Source organism: Crocuta crocuta, unplaced genomic scaffold, assembly GCF_008692635.1.
Source record: "Crocuta crocuta isolate KB4526 unplaced genomic scaffold, BGI_CrCroc_1.0 scaffold118, whole genome shotgun sequence".
NCBI classification, from domain to species: Eukaryota; Metazoa; Chordata; class Mammalia; order Carnivora; family Hyaenidae; genus Crocuta; species Crocuta crocuta.
The window spans coordinates 14,789,602-14,814,807 of record NW_027551558.1 but is presented as its reverse complement, the minus strand read 5'-3'; the positions used below and the strand labels follow the sequence as shown (position 1 = coordinate 14,814,807).

The 25,206-nt window shown below is 39.9% G+C and overlaps 1 protein-coding gene across 2 annotated transcripts in view; it reads left to right on the top strand.

The window, feature by feature from the left end:
• Positions 1–25,206, top strand: part of FSHR (follicle stimulating hormone receptor) — a 164,107-nt gene that overhangs the window by 111,367 nt on the left and 27,534 nt on the right. For both annotated transcript variants that reach the window (XM_077749245.1, XM_077749244.1), the window contains exons 3-4: positions 5,277–5,351; positions 7,765–7,839. In XM_077749245.1, coding sequence (XP_077605371.1) covers positions 5,277–5,351; positions 7,765–7,839 — 150 coding nt within the window. The remainder of the gene's footprint in view (positions 1–5,276; positions 5,352–7,764; positions 7,840–25,206) is intronic.

Below are 25,206 nucleotides of genomic sequence, written 5' to 3'. Positions count from 1 at the left end.
GGGGAGTTAAAAAAAAACCCCAACCCCCCCAAAAAAAAAAAAAAAAAAAAAAAAGGCAATGACAAAACAATACATATCCTTTAACTGAGAAATCAAAGAAGTCTTGTGAGAACTAGAAGGTAGGAAAACTTCAATGAGAGACAAAGGAGAGGCTTTCCAAGGAGATACAGGATTTTCAAGTGACTCATTCCTCTGGAGCTGATTTAATTGAACTCCTCTGCCAAGCTTTTCACATCCAACCATGTATGTGACCTGGAGAATGGTCTGCTGGAGTGTTACTACCATTTCAAAAAAAATTTTTTTAATGTTTATTTATTTTGAGAGAGAGGGAGAAAGAGAAAGAGAGACAGAGACAGAGAGAGAGACAGAGCATGAGCAGAGGAGGGGCAGAGAGAGAGGGAGACACAGAATCTGAAGCAGGCTCCAGGTTCTGAGCTGTCAGCACAGAGCCCAAGGCGGGGCTGGAACCCACAAATTGCAAGATCATGACCTGAGCCTAAGCTGAACGCTTAACCGACTGAGCCACCCAGGCGCCCCACTACCATTCTTCTAAAGAGCCTTGCAGTCAAAACCAGCACCACTTCCTAATACTGGAGGTATTAGAAATGCAGAGCCTCAGGCCCCACTCAAGATCTTCCCGTGGAGAAGCATTTGAAGAAGACCCTTGGGTAATGCATATATTCATGAACAATTGGGAAGCACTATCCTAGAAGTTGAGTGGAACCTCATGTAGGGGAGTTAGCTTTCCATAGGATCAGGATCTCTCATCCAAAAAGGCCTGCATTCAATGTCTGCGTTGAACATATCTCAAACTATTTGATCCCAGAATCTCTTTACACTCCTAACAGTTATTAAAGACAGCAAAGAGATTTTGTTTATGTGGGTTATAGCTACCAATATTTACCATGCTAGAAGTTAAAACTGAGAAACATTTTGTCAGTCCATTTTAAAACAATAATAAATTCCTACATTTAACATAAACAATAGTTGTTATACAAAGTAATCTTTTCAAACAAATATTAGTGAGTAGAGTATCATGATTTACATATTTGCAAACATTTTTAGTATCTGGCTTAACAAAAGACAGATGGAATCTCATATCTGCTTCTGCATCATGGCAGTTGTCGTATTACACATTGAGCAACCCCTGGACTCCACTGTATCCTCAAAGAATGAGAGTGGAAAAAATTATACTTTAGCATTATTGTGAAAATAGTTTTGACCATACAAACCACCAGACCACACTTTGAGAACAGCTAATCTATCACAGTTTTAGAGATCTCCTCTCTTCACAAAACCTTTACCTGCTGCCTCTAAGAAAATGCCATCATATTTGGAATGGTACCAACTGCAATGATTTTTCACAATTACAAAGAAAATTCTTAACTATATCTATTGAGACAAAGAATGCTTTCTTAATTATGTACGTTCTTTGGATATAAAGATTCCACATCCTTCCTTAACAGACGGGTTTAATGATCCTCACAATTGTGTATTATCTTAGCCAAGCCAGGCAAGGTTTGTTAAACTTCACTGGAGATAGCATTCACGCTAGTTTACATAGGTACACTAAACATGAAGGGAAGCTATGCATAATAAAAAATACTGTCAATTATCAATAGTAAATAAATGTTCATTATCTATTTCCCACAGCAGCTCTTGCTACACATTTAATATCTGAAATGTTGTGACTTTTTGTTTAAATTTTCTTACTTATGAAAAACTAAACCTACCTAGTGCCTTCTATGTTTTTTGAACTATTTTGCCTCATTATCTTCTGCTCCAAGAACCTTATTTGTCTAATTTATTGTCTCAGTAGCCAAGGGAAAATTGGTTCTTTTTGCTCCTGAAGCAAACTTTAAGACAAAATTCACAGATCTACAGGAGCCCTTAATGATCATCTAGTTCACCAGTTCTCCATTTTTCATGCATATGAGAATTACCATTGCTTGGAGAATTAAAAGGGAAAAAAAGAAAACACCACACACACACACACACACACACACACACACACACACACACACACACACACACCAATCCCAGAGTCCAACCTGAGATGAAATAAATCCAACTCTCTGGTGTATACCCAGACTTTGGACATTTTTTTAAAGGTCCACCAGAAGATTCTACAATGTGGCCAGAGTTGAGAAACTCTGATATAGTCCCACTGTTCCTTTTATAGATGGGAGGCAGGGATGGCCAAGTCGGAAAAGATTCTTACTGAGAATCACCAGGAAAGAACTAGGATTTGAATACCACCTTCTGGCCAAACAACAGGGCCATGACTCTTCCATTAGTTCTCTTAATTCAGAGTTCCCAAAATACAAAAAGTTTACTCCCCTTCCTTTGCATGAAAGTCATTTTTCAAATGTTTAAATTTTAAGACAAGTATGTACACTCATGTTACTACTTCCCCATTCTTGATATATGACATTTCCACTAGTCCAGAAAATTTTCCCTTGCCTCTTCTCTGTCAGCAATCTCCATCCCAGGATCCCAAGTGACAATTACTCCAATTTCTACCACTATAGATTAGCTTTGCCTAATATGAGGCTCTAAAACAGAGCAACAAAATTATACAGTATGCATTCTTTTATGTCTGCATTCTTTTACTCAGCATATTTTGTTTTAAAGAGTCAACCATGTTGTAGCCACAGTTTGTTCCATTTTATTGGTAAGTAGTATTTCATCACATAGATATTCTACAGTTTATCCATTGGGTTGTTCCCAGTTTGGGAAACAACAAATAAAGCTGCAATGAACATTTGTCTACAAGTCTTGGGGAAGGCATACATATTTATTTATCTTGAATAAATATATAGGAGTGGAAATACTGGGCTTAGAGTGACCTGGGAGGCAAAATGTGTAAAACAAAGTGATCCAGGGTGGCTCAGTTGATTCAGCAGTCGACTCTTGGTTTTGGCTCAGGCCATAATCTTGCCATGCTGAGAGTGAGCCCCATGTCAGGCTCTGTGCTGACAATGTGGGACCTGTTTGGGATTCTCCTCTCTCTCTCTCTCTCTCTCTCTCTCTCTCTCTCTCTCTCTCTCTCTCTCTCTCTCTCTCGCTTCCTCAATAAATAAACCGTAAAACAAAACAAACAAACAAAAATGTGTTCCAGCCCTGCAATCAGTCAGAGGTAGCCCAGCATACCTGCCTATTAGTGAGGCTATTTATTGACATGGAGATCAATGTACTTTATAGGCATGTCAAAAGGATTGGAGAGAATGTATGAAGAGTAGCTGGTAAATCTAGATACCTCATAAATGATATTAAACATAACTAGAGACAGAACTAGGTTGAACTGGAACAAGATCCCTGAATTTCTCAGTGATGTATTTTTCCACTGCTACATACTGTTCACCTTCCCCCAACCCTTATCCAGACAAAGCCTCCCCTCCCCCACTCCTGTCTTTGAAGTTGAGGCTATAAAATATGAACTACCTTCTGAAATAATTTAGAAGTGTTCTTTGGTTTGTTCATTTCTAATAATTTGTAGTTCTCTTTGATGGACAGACAGATGGAAGGGAGGGAGAAAATCCAGATAAGGGAACTCTCAGCACATGAATTCAGGCAAGGAGAAATGTCTACCTTTTACGCAGTATCAGGCTGAGGTATTACCATGAGTGGTCAACCAAACCTACTAGAAGAGGTAAGTGAACCTGGAAGTCATTTTTGGAAGATATGGCCCCATTTGGATTTAAGCAGTGTCTGTCGTCTAGTTCTTCCTCCATGACTTACGCTTTCCCTGTGCAACTCTCACTTAACTCCTTTATATGTTCAAATTAACATCTTTTTCCAGGCCTACCACCCCTTTCCTACTCCTCCTCATTCCTGTACCTCCCAGAACTCCTTCCACTTGCAGGACAGAGGAGCAAAATAAGTAGCCAATAGCCAAAGTATTCTTCTTCTTCTACTCCTCCTCCTCTTACACACACACACACACACACACACACCACCTTTATGTTGAACTGTAAAAATTGTGCATACTTAAGTTTATCAAGTAAATCATCAAAGATGCTGTCATAGAATAAGAAGGCTCTTTTCTCTCACAAAATGTCTCCTCACTCACAGGGGCTTGTGTAAAGTGGCCCACCACCACCGAGTTGACAAGCTCCAGATGTCACCAGCCCCCTCACTGAGATGGCTGTTGTTCCCAATCACAACTCTCCTGTAAGACTTCCTCCCTGCTCTGTCTTCCAGGCTTTGCCCTGATCAAGAGCCTTTCTAGAGCTCTTCAGCTAAATGCCGGGCCAACAGACAGTGCTTCTGCCTCAGCCAATTTGAATGCATGCTGCCTATGAGATTTCCTGAGACACTCTCAGTTGCTGCATTAAAACTGCATGAGTCTTCCTCTGGGGGCCTAATAATAGCACGTTTCATCTGTGAGCCACTTTATAAACATTAAGTGATTAAGCCACCCTCTATATTCTCAAGCTCTGGGCTTTGGCATAGAGGACTTCACTCTCTACGGCCCTCAAATTACTCCAGCAAGAAAAAAAAAAACTGAGACCTGAAAGATCTTTTTAGGTCAAGATATTAAGGCCAAAGGCCTTGCAGTAACAACCCCTACTGGAGTAATGATATGGAGGACACAGGGATTTAAAGCCATGCTCCTTTGAGACTGAATTGAGGTTCTCATCTCCCAAACTTAGATCGGCAGAAAGAAGAACTTGACTCCATGGTTTAGAGCAAGATCATGGAATATAGCCCACGGTGCCAAATCAAACCCATTATTTTTATAAATAAAGTTTTATGGGGAGACAGTCATGCTCATTCATTTACTTATTATCTATGGCTACTTGTGCATTACACTACCAATTGAGTAGTTGTGACAGAGACTAAATGACTCATAAAGCCAAAAAATATTTACTATCTAGCCCTGTAGAAAAAGCTTGCTGACCCCTAGAATGTCTAAGGAACTCAGAGTTTGTTCTCATCCTGTATATTCCCTAAATATCTTTAATCAATTTTCTTTCCCTTTCTGAGCATCAGTTGCTACATTTGTAGACTGAATAAATTCTCAACTAACTAAGCCATCACCTTGGGCTTTTTCTCTCATTCTTCTCCAAATATTAGCATCTCCTATATTAGATTTGTCTGGTTATTCCACTTGACTTCTTTGAGGGCAGGAATAGAGTTGTGTGTGTCTCATGGATCACTGCTGACAAGAGGCTCCATGCTGAGCCCTAAATCCATCTGTAGAATCTAACTGAACTGATTTGAATTTTTTACATGTATTTTCCTTATTATTTATTTATTTATTTTTTTTGCAGAGAGATCTCACAGAATGATGTCCTGGAAGCAATAGAGGCGCATGTGTTCTCTAACCTGTCCAAATTACATGAAATGTAAGCAGGATCCTGTGGGGTTTGCTCATCACCATTGGAAATAGCCTTAAATTTCGTGTATATCCCTGGAAGACCCTAACTCTGCTCTACCCTTTGATTCCTAGAATTTCATTTTAAGATGTCAAAGTCAGCCCAAAGGGCTGTGTCTCTCTGCCTGGTGATTCAGGTACCAACCCAGAAACTAATCTGGTCCTGCTCTCTCCCCCAGAGTTTTTCCAATAGTAGACCAAATACCTTTGCTCTATGACTAACGGTGCCTCTATCTCATCCTCTCATTTAAAATTATGCCAGAGTCAAAGGTCAAAATGAATCCCACATGATGTAAAGATAGGCAGTCCTCACTTGAATACTAGTCTATGCCGTACACTGACCATGAAACATTGACCGAGAAACTAAGTCATGGTGACACTTAGTTTTCCTTATCTGCAAAATACAAGTAATAAAAGTGCAAGCCATAGGATCACGGTGATGAACAAAGGTGATAAATATAAATTAGATCCAACACATCAACTGACATAGAGTAAATATGTCATAATGATCCTTGGTGCCTTTATTACAGCACAGTTTACTTTCTTTTTTTGACATTCTGGTTTTACACACCTGTCAATATTCATACAGATCTTCTTCTGTCTCATACCAGCCTATAATCACCATAAATTAATACACAGAATCATAAAATGTCAAAGCCAGAAGAGACTAGACACTATCTGGTCCCAAATTTTCCCAAGTATATCCTGCATATCATTAAACACTCAGAAAACTATTATTTTTAAAAAAGATAAACAACTCTATGGTTAAATATTAGGAAACACTGGGCAAACAACGTCATATTCACTTACTATAGGAAAGCTCGGAACCTATTATATGCAAATATACATTTGGAATCTCCCAGGAGAATATTTTATTAAGGGTTTCACAACCAGTATCACTGGTAAGGTTTTTTCTGTGGGGCCTTTTTTAATACTTCACAAAAATCCCATGCAATATAGTTAGCAAAGTGACTGAACCACTTTCCTAATATTACAGACAAGAATGAAAGACAGAGAAGTTGCAAGGCTTATCTAAAGGCATCCACCCAAATCCATACCGGGGTAAGGACTTAAACATNATATATATATATATATATATATATATATATATATATACATACATATCCACATAATCCATACACACACACACACACAAATTTACAAATGACACTCAGCCTATCCATACTGGCAGACTGCCCTCTCTCTTTTCCATCCTTCCACTCACTCTGCCTCCCATCTGCATTCTTCCTCATTACCACTGAACCTCTACAACTGATGCCTTCCCTGACTTTCTCCCATTACCCTCCTGTTCCTTCCTTTCTTCTCTGCTTGGTCTCTCCTTATCCTAGTTGGAAAAAGAGAGTTGACCAGGGTCTCAGAGCCCACAGGGAATGGCAAAGAAATGAACCAAAAGGCAGTCAGCCCTGTGGTCAGGGTCAAGCAGGCCTCTCTTTCTGCAGTTCAACAGGCAGTGGAGCTAATGGAACAACTCTTTTATCTTTTCCCTGCATGGAGAGGTGCTCACCAGAATGTAGCACTGACTATACTTAAAATAATTAATTACCTGGTACTTGATCTGGGTAGCTACAGGTTACTGCAACATAAAAGCTAATGAAACAGGGAGGAAGTAATTAACACAGAGCATATCTGCAAATATACATTGATCTGGCAAGATGAGGAAAGGGCAGCTCTCTCTGTTGGAATCCAAATGTGAACACGTTCACCTCCAGGCTATTGATCAGGACAGAGCTAAAGCCAACAAGGGCAGAAGTCCTCACTTCTCATGAGCTGTGAGAGCAGCCTCAGTCTACAGAATGAAGGGAATCACCAGCACATTCCCAACTACTGCCTGCTGCAATTTCATGACTAAAATCAGAGATGTCCACTGGTTTTCACCTGATTTTTGCTTTCCTTTGCCTCTTTACTCTCTTTTTCTCTAATATCCTTTTGTCCTTCACCCTTTCCCTTCCTGCCATCCTTTTATCACTTTCTTTTATTTCCACCCCCTGCTCTCGTCTCCAAATCAGACAAAATCTCCATTCCCCACATCAGTCTCGTCCCTGCCCTCTTAGCCTCCTCAGACCCTGAGAGACACTTAGTGGTTAAAGACACAGTGTGCTGGATGAAAAGGAAATACTCAGCCAGTGTTTTGTCTGGCTACATTTAACAGGTCCCAAGAGAACATTAGTGATGAGAGCAATATGGGTTAATATTTAGTTTGCACAATTTTGCATAGTGAAAACACTGCATGTCATCTCAACTTTTTTGTTGAAACGATGGATGGATAGGTGAGTGAATAACTGATATACTCTTTGCATAATGTGAAATATACTACAGCATTCCTTACAGTTGAGCTCATGTATATATGCTTTTCTGTTTTACAGTAGAATTGAAAAGGCCAACAAACTGCTCTACATCGACCCTGATGCTTTTCAGAGCCTTCCCAACCTCCGGTATTTGTAAGAACTCTTATATTTTGGTGCACCCTCTATAAGTGAATTGTGTATTCCTGCTTTAGCACAATGTCTACTTGGTACTCTGGGGAGCAACTGCTTTTTATACAAGATGTGGGGTTAGCTAGAAGTGGAGGGGAGACACTTGCTGGTGGGTTTTATTTTAGTTTAATAAGTGAGTTCCACGAATATAACTGCGTTTTTGTTTACAAAAACAGACATCATAAGGAATTCCATTTGCATTAATGCAATTTCACATGGATCTCTTGCAGAACTCAGTCATAATTTAGTGTTAATAAGATGCAGACAAAATTTGTGCTAGCATTTAGCTTGTTACCTTGACCTCAAAGACCTCGTCTGTTTTGTTCAGTATATATCCATTTTTCTTTGACAACTTAGTGTTTTAATTTTTAAATTTTAGTTAATAATAGACAGGGTATTTCACTAGCAGAGAGATTCCTGGTGTTTGAGCCCCATCCTTTGGGCCTGCCATAACAGCAAAATCACCACTTCACTTCTTCCATTCAAATGCCTTTCCAAATAGCTGAGAGCTTGACAGAGCCCAGCGTGCTATGAAAGGATCCCACAAAATAACCAATAAGGACTTGGGCTAGAAGTCACACGAAGCCCATTCACTAGCTACTGATCACAGGCTACAACTTAATCTCTTGATGCTTATTTCCCTATTTCTCTGTCACAAGAATGGAAATAATAATGATAGTGTGGATCTGTTACCTATTGACATAATAATGCATAACTACCTACCCCCCCACACACACATACACTAAGAGTTTTAAAGCAATAACTATCATCTCTCACCTGTGAGTTGATCTGTGGAATGGTTCTCCTGGCCTAGACTCTGTCTGACCTCAGCTAAGCTCACTGAAGCAACTATAGTTAGGTGGTAGATCAACTGGGGACTGGAGGCCCTAGATGGACTCAGTTGAGATGACAGCTCTCCACCAAGTGGAGCTCATTTCCAGCAGGCTAACATAGGCTTGTTCTAATGGCAGTCCTGGGGTTCCAACAGAGAGAGCTGATGCTTGCAGGCCTCTCGAGACCTACCCCCTGAACTAGCATGCCATCTCTTCTGGAGCATTTTCTTAGCCAAACCAACTCATGGGACCAGCCCTGATTCAAGACCTTGAGAAATGCACTCCATTTTTTTCATGGGAAAAGCTGCACAGTCACAATATAAGGTGTGTTGATACAAGGAAGGAGAGAGAATTGAGGCCATCTCTGCAAACAGTTTAAAATATGTGAAAAAGTTTTACACCTGTCACATAGTAAATGCTCACATCAATATTAGTTGTCAGTGATATTTTGTCCTTAAATTTTGATCAGTGAGAACTGGGGTTAGTATGTACAATGAGCAACACTGGGCCTTTGTGTGCCTCAGCTCTTACTAAGGGAATGAAAGATTTAGCAGAATAGAGGCTACATGACATGGAACTTCCACTACCTGATAGAAGCTCTGGGAAGGATCTGAGAAATAGTCAAGGTCATCCACTCCTGAGTTAACGTCAGAGGCAGGACTAGCTTCATTGGCATTTTGCCCATATAGTCACACATGGTTCCATGCTCAAAGGCACCTCACACTCAGAGGGTCTCACACTAAGTTTAACTCCCTGCTGCCACGGTCTTGAAATGCTTAAACTTTTTTTTTTTTTTAAAGGGCCCTGCATTTTCATTTTGCACAGTGCCCCACAAATATAGCCCATCATGCTCAAAGGTCAGGGTTATGACCTCTTCTAGACTTGAGAGTGTTGGATCCCTAAATGAACTTTGCTATACTGTCTGCAGATTAGGTACATAGTGGAACAACTATGGGGTAAGAGAAGGCATGGGCCTTAAGATTAAAAAAAAAAGAAAAACAAAACAAAACAAAAAACAAGACTTAATCCTCAGCCCACCATTACTCTTGGGTCACTTGCTGGACTTCTGAGATGAACTTGTCTTATAGGACCCTCAAGTGAGATTTATATATGAAAATATTACTATGATATGTTCAAAACCATTAATAAATGTACTGAGTACTTTGTAGGATGATTATTTCTGGCCAAAGTCTACCAGTCTACTCTCAGGAAAAGTACAGTAAGGACTGAATAGAATTATGGTGGTCATGAAGACCTTCAGCTCTTACTTGACAGTGTTTGTCTTAAGTTAAAAAAAAAAAAAAAAAAACCCAAGTTTTGGAAATGCCTTTGTATTTCATGAAGCAATATAGAAAAGAAAAAACTATATATGATGGCAGGACTGGATTACTGGATGGCAGGTGGGATGCTAATATTTATTAGCTAGATAGCCAATTACCTTCTCTTAAGCCTCGGTTTCCGTATCTGTAAATAGGGTGCTTGTGAAAAACAAGAGTATGCCTGTCAAAAGCATTTTCCAAATAGGTTTTCAGTATATAAACTATAAATAACTGTACAAACAAAATTATTAGTGCCTGTTCTTTCATTCCTTCCTCTCTTCCTCACCCCCCACAACTATCTTCTTCCCCTTTTTCTCTCCCTTTCCTCTTAGAAAAAGTCTGAGTGGGATATGGGGGCCATAGAGCCTTCAATAGCAAAAGATAATCACCTTAGGACATGCAAATGAATCCAGAAGAGAACCACCTTTCACATACATGTAATGAAAAGCATTCTTGCAGAAGATAGATCCAAGAAGAAAACTACCCCCTTATATACATATTCCAGAGCCCTTGATAGGAACGGCATCAACAATAGCCAGAATGGTGGGCTGGGAGTAAGTAATAGGATTAAGGAATCATTACAAAGTTTGAAATCAAGATATCCAGAATTATACCCAATACTGGTCTACACCTGGTAGTCAACACCATTCACTCTTATCAATAAGGAGCCTAAGTCCTCCTTCTAGGGTGTAAAAGCTGGGGAGGAACTTGGGAGGATGTGGGGATGGAAGACACAGCCCCAGGTGGGAGGGATGAGAACGTTGGACAAATAGAGGAGCCAAGCTATAGCTTTGACTTTGGAAAAGGCTAAAATCTATGCCCTCAGTCATCAAATCCAGCTACCCCTCTAGGTTGTTTTCTCACTTTGAGGGGTTGAGTAGTCCCCAGTGCCTCCTGGTTCCCCCATCAAGTCTAGACAAAGCTGTAGGTGGTCGATTCCAGCCACCTCCTTTCATAAGAGGAGGTTATTGTTCTCAGAGCACTTGAAACCTGCTTTCTCAGTGCAGCAAGAAAAGACTTGTAAGCAACTTGAAGGAATTGTGTCATTGTCAAAAGATCCTCCTTGATTACTCTGAAAAAGATAAATAATTCTATAGCATATAAAATCCTTTCACAGCCACTCCCATGCTATTCTCCATCAGGAAGTTGAGAGGAAGAGTTGTCCATCTTAAGCATTTTGACTTATTGACAAGGGTGGGCTTTACACAGCTGCATATTCTTCCTTCGGATGTGATACACAATAATCCAGGCAATGGAGCAACCACCCCAAAGGCACTTCTATCAGCAACATTTTTTTAATGTTTTTATTTATTTTTGAGAGAGAGATGGACAGCATGAATGTGGGAGGAACAGAGAGAGAGAGAGAGAGAGAGAGAATCTGAAGCAGGCTCCAGACTCTGAGTGGTCAGCACAGAGCCCGACATGGGGCTCAAACTCACGAACTGTGAGATCATAACCTGAGCCCCAAGTCAGACACTTAACTAACTGACCTATCAGGCACCCCTACCTGCAATATTTCTATTCAGGGCTCAGACTGTGGCCCTTTGAACAATTTTGCATACTGATAAGGGATCTAAATTAGTTGGACTCCTAATCTGAAAGGTTCTATCAGGGAAACAAAGCCCAGTTAAGCTTCTTTCTCCTTCCATGCTTATTTGTGCCTGAGCAACAGTCATAAATGGCCTCACAATCCAGCAACCAGGTGGAGGTGGATGGCAACGATTTCAGATATTCTTTGGGATGATGAACTACTTGCTTAAAGGCAAAGAAGAAACACAAAATGAATGAAAGAATCCAGAGGGAAAAAGTAGGATTGAAGAGCTGTTGATTTCCTGAAGCCAGGATAAATGTTTATCATCATCACAGCCACTAAAGCAGGAAATGACAAGGGGTTAGGGTTGAGTTTCCATTTGACTTGAACATCTTAAATCACTCTCACACACACACATACACACACACACTTAGAAATGTTGTTTTGAAATTATTAGCATTGATTCCATTTCATGCTGATCATTTGATGGCACAGAATTCAAGACAACTAGAAATCAGTGTTCTTCATCACTGCCTTCATACTTCACTGAGGAACCTAAAGTGGTTAGGAAAAAAAACTCATGAATAAAGAAATGTACTTTGACTAGAAGAATATACATCAAAGGATTCATCTGGGTGCATTTTTTAAGTCGATATTTTATTTGCAGGCAATATTTCTTTCTTTACTGCTCTGCCTTCCTGGAGCTGACCTTTTGTGTATGAAAGATTATCTATTGATCTGTAAATAAGGTTTACACAATATTCTCTTGCCTTTGCATCCTGTCAATGTAATTCTCAGGCAGCTGGTTGTTGCTCTTTACTACTCAGTAAACTCTAATTCCATCTTAGCAAACCTTTCGCACAGCTGAGTGGAGCCCCTCCCCAACTGACAGCCATCTCTACTCACATGCAGGCTTATTAGACCCTCCTTAGGATGCCTATTAGCAGCAGCCACACCATCTGCTTTCTCCAGCCAAGTAACTCCAGGAGAATCCTCACTGGGACTCACCCTAGCAAGCCCTCCCCAAGTCTCCTCCTCTCTACTCTGTACTCCTCTCATTTCATTCACTAAGTGTAATAAAAGTAACTTCTGATTATAAATGTTGAACCATATGTTGGGCATCTCAAAGGACAGTGGATAGGGACTCAGAAAGCAGCACACAGTAGTGCAGAAGCACCCAGACTCCAGTGTCACCTATCTAGGCTCAGGTCTTGCCTCCTGTTCTTCTTAGTTAGACCTTAGGTAATGGCTTAACTTCTCTAGGTCTCATCCTTCCTTTCTATAAATGAGGAATAGCACTACCTACACCTTTGTATTGCATTAAATAAGAAACCCCCAACAATGACTGACATTAAGAAAATTCTCAGTAAATGTTGGAAATTTTTATTAAATTCTTGACCCTATCATTTACCAGTTAAGGGAAGCCCATGTAAGAGACTTCATTCTCTTTGTACCACAGTTCTCCCCTATGCTTAAGGAAAGTAATACCTACCTTTTGAGATCGTTGCAAGGATTAGTTTGATGAACAACAATGATGACGACAACGACAATAGTAGTGATGGTGGAATTTTTCCTCCTCCAAGTTTCCTAAAATTTTTTAACGTCTCCTTCACTTTTCTTTTGGAAAGATGCACTGACCAACATCCCAATGTGGAAATACATCATTTGTGTTTCTTAAAGGAGAAAGGCATCCTTCTTACTGAACCCCTGACATATCCAGAAAGGTCCTTCTGAACAATCAAAACCATATTAGCCTTCAGCGTTCTAATGGAGAGAATTCCTGACACTGCCTTCTGATGTTTATTTTCAATACTTGTGGTCCAGAGAATTACTTCCTATCTTCATCAAAATTAATTCCAGTACTTCACACCACCAGCTGGTTGGATAATGCCACCCATTCATATGTTGATTTACAATTCAATCCTTTTTGCCATTCTTTATTGCACTTAAACCTCACAGCAATCCAAGAAATTGGCTGTATAGCACAAGTCCATGCCTTTTGCAGCAGTTAGCTAGCCTTGCCTGTAGTCCCAGATTACAGGACTCTTGACAGGAATGCACAATGTCCCTATGAATTGAAGTACTCTTGGTGTTCAGCAATGTATGGCCATCTATTCTTATAGGAAAAAGACAATATGAGGGTTTATTTTTATAAGTTATGGCAGCCATGTACATAGTGGAAAGGACTGGTGCCTCCCCTTTTCCCTTCCATCATTTTAGATGTGAATTGGCTAATAAAAACTCATTCATTCAATCATTCAATGATCATTTATTGAGGTCATATTACATTCTCAGCTTTGTAGTAGTTGTTGGGTACACAAAAGATGCCAAGACATCTTTTGATGTGTCTGCCTTTATGGCAGAAGCCTCTGTCTTTGTGAAGCTTATATTCTAGCTTAAGAGACAATGTTGAATAATGTTAGGTGGTGTTAGTTGTATAAACAAAGATAAAAAGTAGTCTAAGTAGAGAGTGTTTTAGAAAGGGTGGTTGAGAAAAGATGGAGGAGATAGCCTTTTTGAGAGATACAGGAGACATCTATGGACAGCTCTCTCAGAGTTCAGTCTTTTGTGGAGAGAAGGCTAGCTAGCATGTACTAATCCCTGCCAACAACACTCCTGTAGGGCTGTGTGGTACTGGTCATGTATGAAAGGACTGACCCAATGCTTTGGGCTGGAGTAGTCAGGGGAAGCTTCATGGAGGTATGAAAATCTTAGCTATAACTTGAGGGATAAATAAGATTTGCAAAGACAGGATAGCATAGATTGAGTTTTGCAAGATTAGAAAAAGGAAATTAAGGCAGGGGAGTTCATGCCTAATAGAGTAAGTAATAAAGAATAAGCTATGTGAGATTTTGAGCAGCATAGTGACAAGAAGACAATGATTTGAACTGTAGATTGACCAGTGACAAGGTGCAACTATACACACAAGGGAGACCTGCTAAGGAGCAACTACTATAATCCTGGGGTACAGTAATGGTGGCACCTGGAGGAATGGGTTCAACTGGAGACACGTTCCCAAAAAAGGATTGTTGGTATATGATTTACCTCTAGGTCAGACATGGACCAAAGTGACTGCAGTGATATTTTTGCCCCTTATGTCCAAAGGGCATCAGGAGAAGTCCTGCCTCCATTAACAATGTACTGCCTCCTCTTCTTCCATCACTGCAGCCTCAATGTTGGCAAGTTTAAAAAGATATCTTTGTCTTTTGTAGATCCTTTCAGATTTTCAATTATCCCTGGGATAGGCCACACAAGAGGAGATTAGAGCTAAGTCAGGAATCTCTCTAAGGATTGGGGGCATCCTCTGGAAGCCAGGATGGGCAGAGGAGGCTGGGAAGGCAAGTGGGCTGCAGGGGCAGGAAGGACAATGACTGGAAGGGAGAGTGACGCCTGAGTGAACTCTAGTTACTACCTGATTCTGTGCTACTCCAAGGTGGGGACCAGGTCATCTTCATAGCTATAGCCCCAGCTCAGGGCACTAGAAAAGCCCTCAACTTTTTTCTGGATTTTTGTTTTTAGAGAATGCTGGCTGTGCAGCTCCCACACACCTGGTTCTTGCCTCCCTCTAATACTTGTTGAGGGACCCACTTTTGTCCTTGCTGCCTTCATTCATCTCATCTGCTTTCTCTTTCACAATATGTGTTCTTAGGCTCTCAGCTAAGAACAAATGCATGTTCTAGAAGAATGGATCCGCTGTTCCTAAATTCTGGACATGTCCATCTGGGAAGAGGTCTTCCCCAGGTATGAGTGCAGAAGGAATGCAACCCAGGGGACTCACCAGCCAGCCAGATCAGGTGGCTCAGTCTGGGGAACAACCAAGGGAAGGGAGAGGACATCACTCTCTTCTATTGTCAGAAAATCCAGAGCAAGGGCTGTGTTGAATTCATCTCTGGACACCCCCGCAGGGCATAGTATTTGCACACAGTTGGCCCTTAATAAAAAAGCAGGCCTGAGTTTGAACCTTTCCGTTTGTGTAGTGGAAGGGAAGCAGCTGTTTTAGAGGATTATCTTGGGGCATTACAGAACGTGAACACTCAAGTGACAAAGGCTCTAAGGAAGACTATTTTCATCTCCAGTAGACGTTACAAAAAATGTTCTGCTGTGGTTGAATCATGAGCTCACCCCTAGTAACATCCTTCAGCTGTTTGGGTTTCAAGAATAGCAGTGCTAGGAAGAGCAGAAGGTTTGGGGGACTCACTCAGGAGTCCACCCTAACAAAAGTCACACAGCAAGGTCTCTCTAGGTAAGGAACAAAACACAGGAGCCACTTGGACACAGATTCACTCTCCAAGACACCAAAAGAGGGCCACACATCTAGGTTCCAGCCCTGATCCTTCCTGTGAGATGTAAGTAAGTAGCCCTCTGGGCCTCAAGTACAACGAGGAGGAAAAAAAAAATGTTCCTCTCTCCTTCTAAAGGTTGTTGTAGAAAAGGAAAAGAATAGAAGACAATGAAACAGAGTTTGGGATTGCTTTTAAAGTTTAACACAGCAACAAATGAAAGATCTGCTCACTATACAAGGCCCTGACAGATGATATGGGGGTATGCAACAGGAATCATGATTTAGAAAGCACTTTTACTGATATCAGTTGAGTAAGTCTTACAAAAGTCCTGTGAGACATTTTCTGATGGTTCCATTTCACAGGTGGCAAATGTGAGATTCAGAGATGATGACTGAATTGCCCAAACTCACAAAATGGGATTAACAAGTGATCCTGGGCCACAAGGAAAAGGGCAACTGAAACTGACTGAGTATCCACTATACAGCAGACCCTAAACTAGGTATTTTGGTTACACAACTCATCTCATCTTCCAATCTTCCAAAAACAGAATGCATGTATTTTCCCCAATTTATAAATGAGGATTTTGAAACTCAGAGATTATGTACTTGATAGAATGGAAGCGAGGAATGTCTGACTCCAACCCAGTTCATCCCACTTTCCAGCATACCATGGCAGGTAAGGTGTAGAGCATGGATGAAGCCAAAATGATGTACTCAGTGTTCTGAGCACAACACTAACACCTTATTAATTTTTGCCGTTTGGAACTTGTGATCATCTATTCAGGCTAAGTCCAAGTGTACCTAAGAAATAGCTTTCTAAATAATTAATGTTAGAATTGAGTTGTGAGGAAGGATGTGCAAACTGTTTAAAGTATTAACTCTTTTGTGACTCCCCTATGTATTTTAAAAGTAACTGCTTATCACAAATCAGTCATTTGATTAAAGTTATTCTTACATTGGCATCCAAGAAGGTCCCAAAAGTTTGCCACTTGGCAATGCTCTGTTGGCAGTGAATCTAACCTAGAGAGAACTTTAGGTTTTAGAAATTCTTATGTAGTCAATGTGCTATAGCAATAATAAAAAGAAAGGCCTAGAAGCCAGAGTTCCCAAGTTTAGATGCCATTTTTTGGACTTTCTAGCAGACAAGTCAAGGAAACTGAGGCTTCCAGAGTGTCATTATCTATAAAATGGAGCTAGTAGTACTAGTAGTATCTTTCTCTTAAATTTTGGGCAGGACTAAAGGACTTCAATACACTAAAGCCTTTACAATGCTGCCTAATACTGTTAAGGTAATTGCTAAGTTTCAACTATGATTCTTCCCAGTTTGAGTCTAGAAATTCAAACAATTTTTTTTTACTGTCTGTGAACACTGCCTCCCCTATCTGTAAGATAAGAATCATAATTATGCTCATCTCTGAAACTCATTTTAAGGTCAAACGAGATCCTATGAAAAGTTTTGCCCATCATATGTGTTACACAAATGTAAGGCAAGTTTCTTTCCCAGTGTCCTTCCTAAGAGAGAAGGCTGGGTCAGAATTGTGACCTGTGTAACCAGCCCTTAGGACTTCAGTTACTTCCCAAATACCAATCCTCTGGTCTATTGCCACTTTAGGCAGCCTCTAGCTTGGCTCAAGTCAAACACTGGTCACTATATCTCCCAAGCAGGAGAAGAGTGCTATGAAACCTGCCACACGGTCTACCACAGGTCCCTTTCTCAACCTAAGTGAAACAGCAGGCAGCACCCACACTTCCTCATGGTGGGGGGATGGGATGGGATGGAAAGCGCATATTCACTTTTGTCCACAGAAACCCCTCCCCCAAGGTCTCTACACCGTTTTCCTGTCTAATTTGCATGAGAGATTAAGAACTACGTAACCAGAACATAGCGTCTCTCACTCCTCAGTGTCTTCTAAAGAAGACTACCCTAGAAGCCCTGAAGATGAGAGTAGAAATTGAGCCAAAGTTTACTTGACACAGAGCACCCTCTTCACCAATGTGGTTCTCATTTTCTGTACTATTAACTTTCTGATTTAGACCGTGGGAGAGAAATGGAGGGTGCTTACTAATAGAATACTCTGCCTAACAGTCAGTTTGCCAGCCACATCCTAAATATTAACAGCATTTCCAAAAAATTAGAGTAAATATTTTAGCTTCTATCAGAGCTTCCAAGGTTGAACAAGAAAACACCAAACTCAGGAGATAACTCTACAATGAAGGAGGAGTTCAAGATAAAGGTGTTTGGGGTAGGCCAGCACACTACTTTCTTCTCTTGGACATTTATAATGAATATGGTAAAGGCTCTCAGAATACTTCAGGAAAGATACTGCTTACCCTTATTAATCCAGCATTTCCCAAACTTCTTTGACCATTAGAGCCTTTCCTTTATACACAAAGCATTTACATCTTCTGGAAATAGTTTGTCTAGAGAAATGCTCAAGGTTTCTAATTGGAAGTCACCTTAGAGATCATCTCTATGATGATCAACTCCCTCCTCCAACAGAATTCAACTCCCTCCTCCAATTCTACACTCAATTCTAATGTGAACGTTTCCCCACCCCAACCAACGTATCCAAGAAATTATCAGACACCAGCCAAGTTTCCTACAATTCAGACACCATCTACCTGGAGATAGCATCAGATCCCACAGATTAAGAGCTCAAATCTACAAGGCTGTTCCCACTTCAGATGTCAATTCTAAGTCCAGTTTGTCACCTGTGCTTCTGACCCACCAGCTATAGATTGGTGGTTCCAATGATCCCTCCTTGGGTTCAGCTAACTTTCTTGAGTGGCTTATAGAACCTTACAGAAAGATTTTCTTCTTACTAGATTATCAGTTTATTATAAAGGGCCATAACTCAGGAACAGCCATGTAGAAGAGATGTACAGGGCAATATGTGGGAAAAAGTTTCAGTGCTCCCATGCCCACCACTCTCCCCAAATCTATGTTCACCAACCCAAAATTTCTGGACCAGGAAGGGGGAACAAAGATGAAATATTTGTTACAACTTAAAATATCACACCCCTGATAAAGAAGCCCTTCCATACATTTAGTTGAACCTATTTCCAGAGTTAAAGAACCAAGTGCTTAGCGATATAATCCATTCATTCCTCTGTGGGCAACTTTCATAATGAATGACAATCATTATGCTAAGCCAGGTAATGGGAATAGCACAAACTTTAGAGAGTCAGAAAGATATGGATTCAATCTCTAGCTCTGCTCTCCTTATGTGTGGCTTTGTGGAAGTTACTGGACCTCTATTAGCTGAGCCTCCTCCACTATGATATGAGGATGGTAATGATACTTGTCTCCTAAGGTAGAGAAGAGGAATAAATAAAACAATCGATATTAAGTGCTTAGTGTGGTGCCTGGTGCATAGGAAATGTTCAATAAATGTTGACCATTATTATTATTAATCCTGTACCTACTTTCTAGAGCAATATAGCACTAATCTATTACCATTTCCACCTGGCAGCCCTTCAGAATTACAGGCTTCTCTTTCCAAGCAAAATGTCCTACATATTGGACAATATGGTCTTGATTCCTTATCCCATCAGTAAACAAATATATGAGTATACATCCCAAATAACTTTATAGAATATACATATAATTGCAGTATTAATATATACATTATAAAATATACACAAAATATTTCAAAGCATGAAGCAAAGATGAATAAATAATATGCTTTTACATTTACATCTTGTCTCACTAGACAACATTTTATGTGGCACAAAAAGCCTATTTTGCTCTCATTAATTATAGTAAAATTATTTTAAAGAAAACAATGTTATAAGATGTGCTTCATTATTTTTTAGTCCTTAGTTTAACACTGGAAAAGCGACTCACAGTTCATACCATACTCTATTTCAATGGCTGTCAAAGCTGAGGACAAAATATCGTAAGTAGATCCAACAGAAGACAAGGCTATAGCTACATTGAGTCATCATACTCAGTGGTAATATCCTATACTTTAAGCCAATGTGTTCATGAAATTCAGCTAGTAAGTTTTCTTCCCTAATGTTAATCAGATGTTCTTACAAACTACTTGGAAGATATTGCATTTTTATATTTCCAGTGAATGTGTTCAAAACACAATGAAAAAACTAACAGGTTAGAGAGTTGCATTTCCTTATTTTAAAAAATGTATAACACTAGAGTTTTCACTAATGATGACACGTATCACTTTCAGCAATCAACTATTTCCATTTTTTCCACATGGTCTCTACATAGCATAGATTTCTTGCAAATGCATTGTTTTCCTCCTGTTTATTAATACATCACCCTTCCCTTAAGAAGATAAATCAAATGTGCCTAATTCAAAAATATCTGCTCTGTAGCATTATTTCTGAGATTATTTGTCATCACAGAAGATATCAACCAATTTGAATCACTTATTTTTGTTATGAATGTCTAAGTCTTCAATTTTGTTAGCTCTTTGCAGTAATTTTCCATGAGATGACCAACAAACCTCTAGGTGATATTATAATCAGGACCCAGAAACTACACACAATCCGACAAGCAAGAAGGTTGATTCAGGCAGGTTTATCAGAAATTGCTAAAGGAAATTAGGGAGGGAGTGGGAAGAATCTGGGAAATACAGCTGTGGCTTCCAAGTACTTCAACAGAGTACAATGAGCCTTGGACAGCAGCTAATAGACCAACCCACTCTGGCATCATGGCAGCCCCATTGGAACAACACCGACCTGGATGTGGAAATGGTCTTTTAGTACCCAAAAGAACTGGAAAAAAAGCAAGACATGGTCCATGTCCTAGGAGAATCTGGAAATCATACAGGGTCTCAGGGCAACTGGAATGCAAGGCTGCAGTAGGACCCGTAACAGTGCCTGAACATGGTGTTAAGGTTTCCTGTAAAATGCATCTTATCATTTCCCTGGCTACAAGATGAAGGATCTGACACCTAGACACTTCACCTAACTCTCTTAAGGCCACGCATCTTAAGAAGTGGTACAGGCAGAAGTTGAACCCAGATCCTTCAGCATCAGAGATGGCTAGTTTCAAAGCTTTGCTATATGCCTTAAGAATAGGACCAGAGCATGATTATTAAGCCAAGATATTAGTCAAAACAGAATATGCAGCCACGTTAACAGGGCTGAGCTCTTTAAAATGCTACCCTTGGGCTCATTAAACTCTCCCTTCCCCTCCCCCCACCACCAACCCACTGCTGATCACTAAGGAGTCTGTTTTCTATGGAGGCTGAGGTGAGTTTAAGCTGAATAGGAGTTAAATGGTCCCAGTTTTGAAGTTATGAGTCTGGGGAGGCAGGAAACCAGGCTCTCCACGGTATCATGTAGTTCCTTACACAAAGCCATTGTACAGAAAGAAACTGGGGCTCTGAAAAGTCAAGTAAAGTACTCACTATCATCCAGCTAGTAAGAGGAAAGGCAGTCAAATCCAGATCCTTAATCTGAAGTACAAGGCCCTTTTCATTGTACCACAACTTCTTACACACTGCCATCTAACTCCAAAATTGTGGGATTCTATACCTAACCAATCTTTATTTAGTGATTCACAAAGTACATGTTAGCTTCTTTTATGATGGTGTATGTAAAGATGAACATTCCCAATTGATAAGGATCTGCAGTTAATAGAAATCTCAGCATCAGCGAGCCCAAGCTAAGAAGTCTTTTCATGTATTAATTAAGCACAGTCCACTCTCCTTCTTATCCATCATTGGATAACTATCTTCTCCCAGAGGGGTCAGAAGGAAAAAGTTCATTTTATCTAGGAGCCTAAAGAATATAATTAAAAATGTAAAAAGTAAAAAAAAAATGACTCAACAGGCAGAGAAGGACAAATATCATATGTTTGCACGTATAGGAGGATTAGGAGGAACTTGATGGAGGAACAAGGGGGAGAAGAAGGGCAGAAATGGTGGGGGAAAGGGAGAGAAGCAAACCATGAGAGACTCTTGAATGCTGACAAAAACTGAGGACTGATGGATGTGGGGGGAGGGGGGGATGGGCATGGAGGAGGACACTTGTGGGGATGAGCACTGAGTGTTATGTGGAAACTAATTTGACAATAAACTATTAAAAAAAAAAAGAGGACTATAAATAAAGACAATGACAGTAAAAAAAAAAAAAGACTCAAATTAGGTGTGAACATATTCCTTATCATGGGAAGCCAATTAGAAGGTAGGAAAAGCAGTTTGGCATTAGCTTCAAGGAAATGTGCTGTGGCAAAAGTTATAGACCCCTAACATGAACACACAATCGGCAACATACCATTCCAAAATCAAATTTGCCTGATGCATTTCAATGAGCTATCCAGTCCCTGGTATGAACTTCGTTTTGGCCTCATTTCACAAATTAAAAGAGCCGACTCGCACAGTCTCAGAATTGACCATTCCCTTCCACGGTGGATTTGGGTGGAATAGAGACAAAGAATTGTGTTCTTGGTTAGCTTGTGTCATTGAGAGGATCTTTCCTTCCTGACTTTTCTCAGTTCATTGGGTTATACAGCTGGGTCTCGACCAGCAACTGGTTTGTCCTGGCCACCACTATTAAGTTCCAGTGTTATGAGATTGTGAAAACATGGTCCACCTCTGCTTATAGAATCCTTAAATCTTACATCCTCTTTCAGCACCCAAAAGTGACTTCCCATCACTTACGCATCAAGTCTATACTTCCCTACCTAGTTGTAAATGTTCTTGAAATGCTGCCACCTCCTTCCCTTTCAGTTCCAACTCCCTCTGGTTCACCACACCCTTCCTGTCGTCTATACACATGCATTCAGTTCTCTCATTCAGGCCAATAAGCTCTATACTCACAAATCTTTTTTTTTTTTCTTCCTGTAAGAAGTCCTCCATGATGGTTCCAACCCATATTGCTCTCTCCTTTTCTGAACTCTTAATATACTCAATAAATAACATACAGTTTAGCGCTAGACCAGTCTGAGTATTTTGTCTGCACTAGTCTGAACTCCTCATTTCACCTGCAAGATTTCTGGAACCAAGAGATGGTCTTTGGTGTCCACTCTTAGATGATATGGAGGTTGGCTGGAAGGAAGGCATATTTTCCAATGCAATAGAACTAAGAACACACATAATTAACAACTCACCAGCACTCCTGGGGATTAATAAAAGCACGATTGATGTTTTCAACAATTAGCCTGAGAGCTGTGGGGTCACCTGTTCATAAAAGGCACGTGTAACACTTGCTTAAGCAGCACATGTACTAAAAGGCAAGTATATTCTTACATGGCAGCACATAGTGGGAATGGTTTCCAGGAATAGAAGGGACCTCAATAAATTCACCCTGACAGAAGCAGTGCCCATTTTCATTACTGTAACCTCAAGATACAGGGGGCAGTCAGGCATGAAAGGTTAACACCAGCTCAGAATGTAAAACTGGTTGTTGAGAAAAGAGAACTGTAGGCTTTTCTTTACAAGATCTTTCTTTTTGCAGAACTTAAATTTGCTGACATTTTACCCTCAGGCCTTTACCTGTTTTTGAGGATAAACCACAGTTGAGTAAATCAAAATAATTTTGCAGCCAACAGTCATTTGACCAAAGCAAACCCATTGAGACATAGAGCTTGTAGGGTAATCACCCACTTCCAGCCTCCATCAGACATAAATTTATTGATCAAAGGAGAAAAATGAATTGAAAACTAAGTGTTCCTCTGAACTCCATTTCCTGAGTTATCTTGGGGTTATGGAGAGTCTTAGCTATAGAGTTATCACCAATATTCCATCTCACTTGATGGTCACTAGATCTTCCTAAGAGTCTTAAACTTAGCACTACTGGAATAATTTTAGCCATTTTGCTCTGTGTTTTCTATAGATGCCAAAGATTTCTGTGTGCAACTACAGACATTTATACATATCCCTTAAGTATTGTGGCTTAGGAAACTCATGCTATTGATATCAAATAATGTACCATTCTCATTGACAATCACAAATTCTTCCCTCCTTCAATTTTGTACAAGTCCTACTCATTCATTAAGAGATAGAGCCAGGTTGCTATCCATATAATGTCGGATCCATTAGGTGTAATGAACACAGGTAGTGAATGATTCCTTTTTAGTGCTCATCTCTGGACAGCACATAGCACATTGCCTGGCCTGATAAACATGGAGCACACTCTATGTGCCAACCATTGTGCCAACGTTGTTTTTTCAGGGAAAACATGATTTCTGTGCTCATGTCATTCACAATCTAGTTAAGGAAATGGATATTGAATAAATAAACACAAAATATATAGTTTAGAATTTTGAAGGGTACAAAAAAGAACAAGTTCTAAACAAGACATGATTATGTCGGGAATAAATCAGGGCCTTAATTTAGATCAGCCATCAGAGAGCTCTTCACTGAGAAAATGGCATTTCTAACTGAGCCCTGAAGTGTAAGTTGAGGTGGACCAAGAAAGGACTAGGTTGTCAGCCTTCCATATAGAGCATGGGCAAATGACTGGGAACAGGGAAAAATTTAGTGTATCTGAGGAACTAAGTGAAAGCCACTGGTGCTGAAGTATATTGGAAGGATGGCATGAGATAAGGTCCAAGAGTAGGCAGTAAGTAGTATAAATTCTATAATGGAAAAGAACTAAAGAAAAGCAGATGATTATAGCAATTTAATTTACTTTTTTTTTTGGAAGAATGCTCTGGATGCTGTATGAAGATACTGTATGTTAGAAAAAGACAAGATTACATATATGGAAGATATATGGCAGAGACCTAGAGGAAAGATAATTGTGGCTTATTCTGAAATGGTATCAGTAGTGTTGGAAGTAATTGTATGGAATTGAGAAATTAACTCTTGAAAATGAACTCTAAGAGGACTTTGAGATGTATTGATGTTGGTGAATGAAGAAGCTAAGTTTAATGGTCACATGTGTAATCAACAAATGATAGATGGTAGTGCTATTTATGAGGAAGAATTGATGAGTAACAGTTTGGTGGAGGTGATGAGGGAACAAATATAGCTTGCTATGTCAATGTGATATTCTGAAGAATATATCAGGTAAACTTTAATTAGAGACAGACAATAGCAGTCAGAAATCAAGTATGAACCTGAGTTGTCACCATATTGATAGTACTTAAAGTAATGGTAAATGACATCTTTCCATCAAGATTATACAGAAAAAGGCAAAAGGCTCAGAGTAAAGCTGGAGGAGGGGGAGTCAGAAATAAAAACAATTAAGAGGAAGAACAACAGAAGAGTGCAAAATGACAAAAACTAACAGGAAAAGGATATTGGCAAAGAATATTGAATCCTCCTGAAAGATGTTTCTAAAAATGAGAATTTAAGTTGCTCATTAGATTTATTAGTCGTGGATTGGTGCATCTGATGCATGACAAAGTAATTTTGGTGGAGAGATGCAGCATGAAAAATCTTGGAGCAG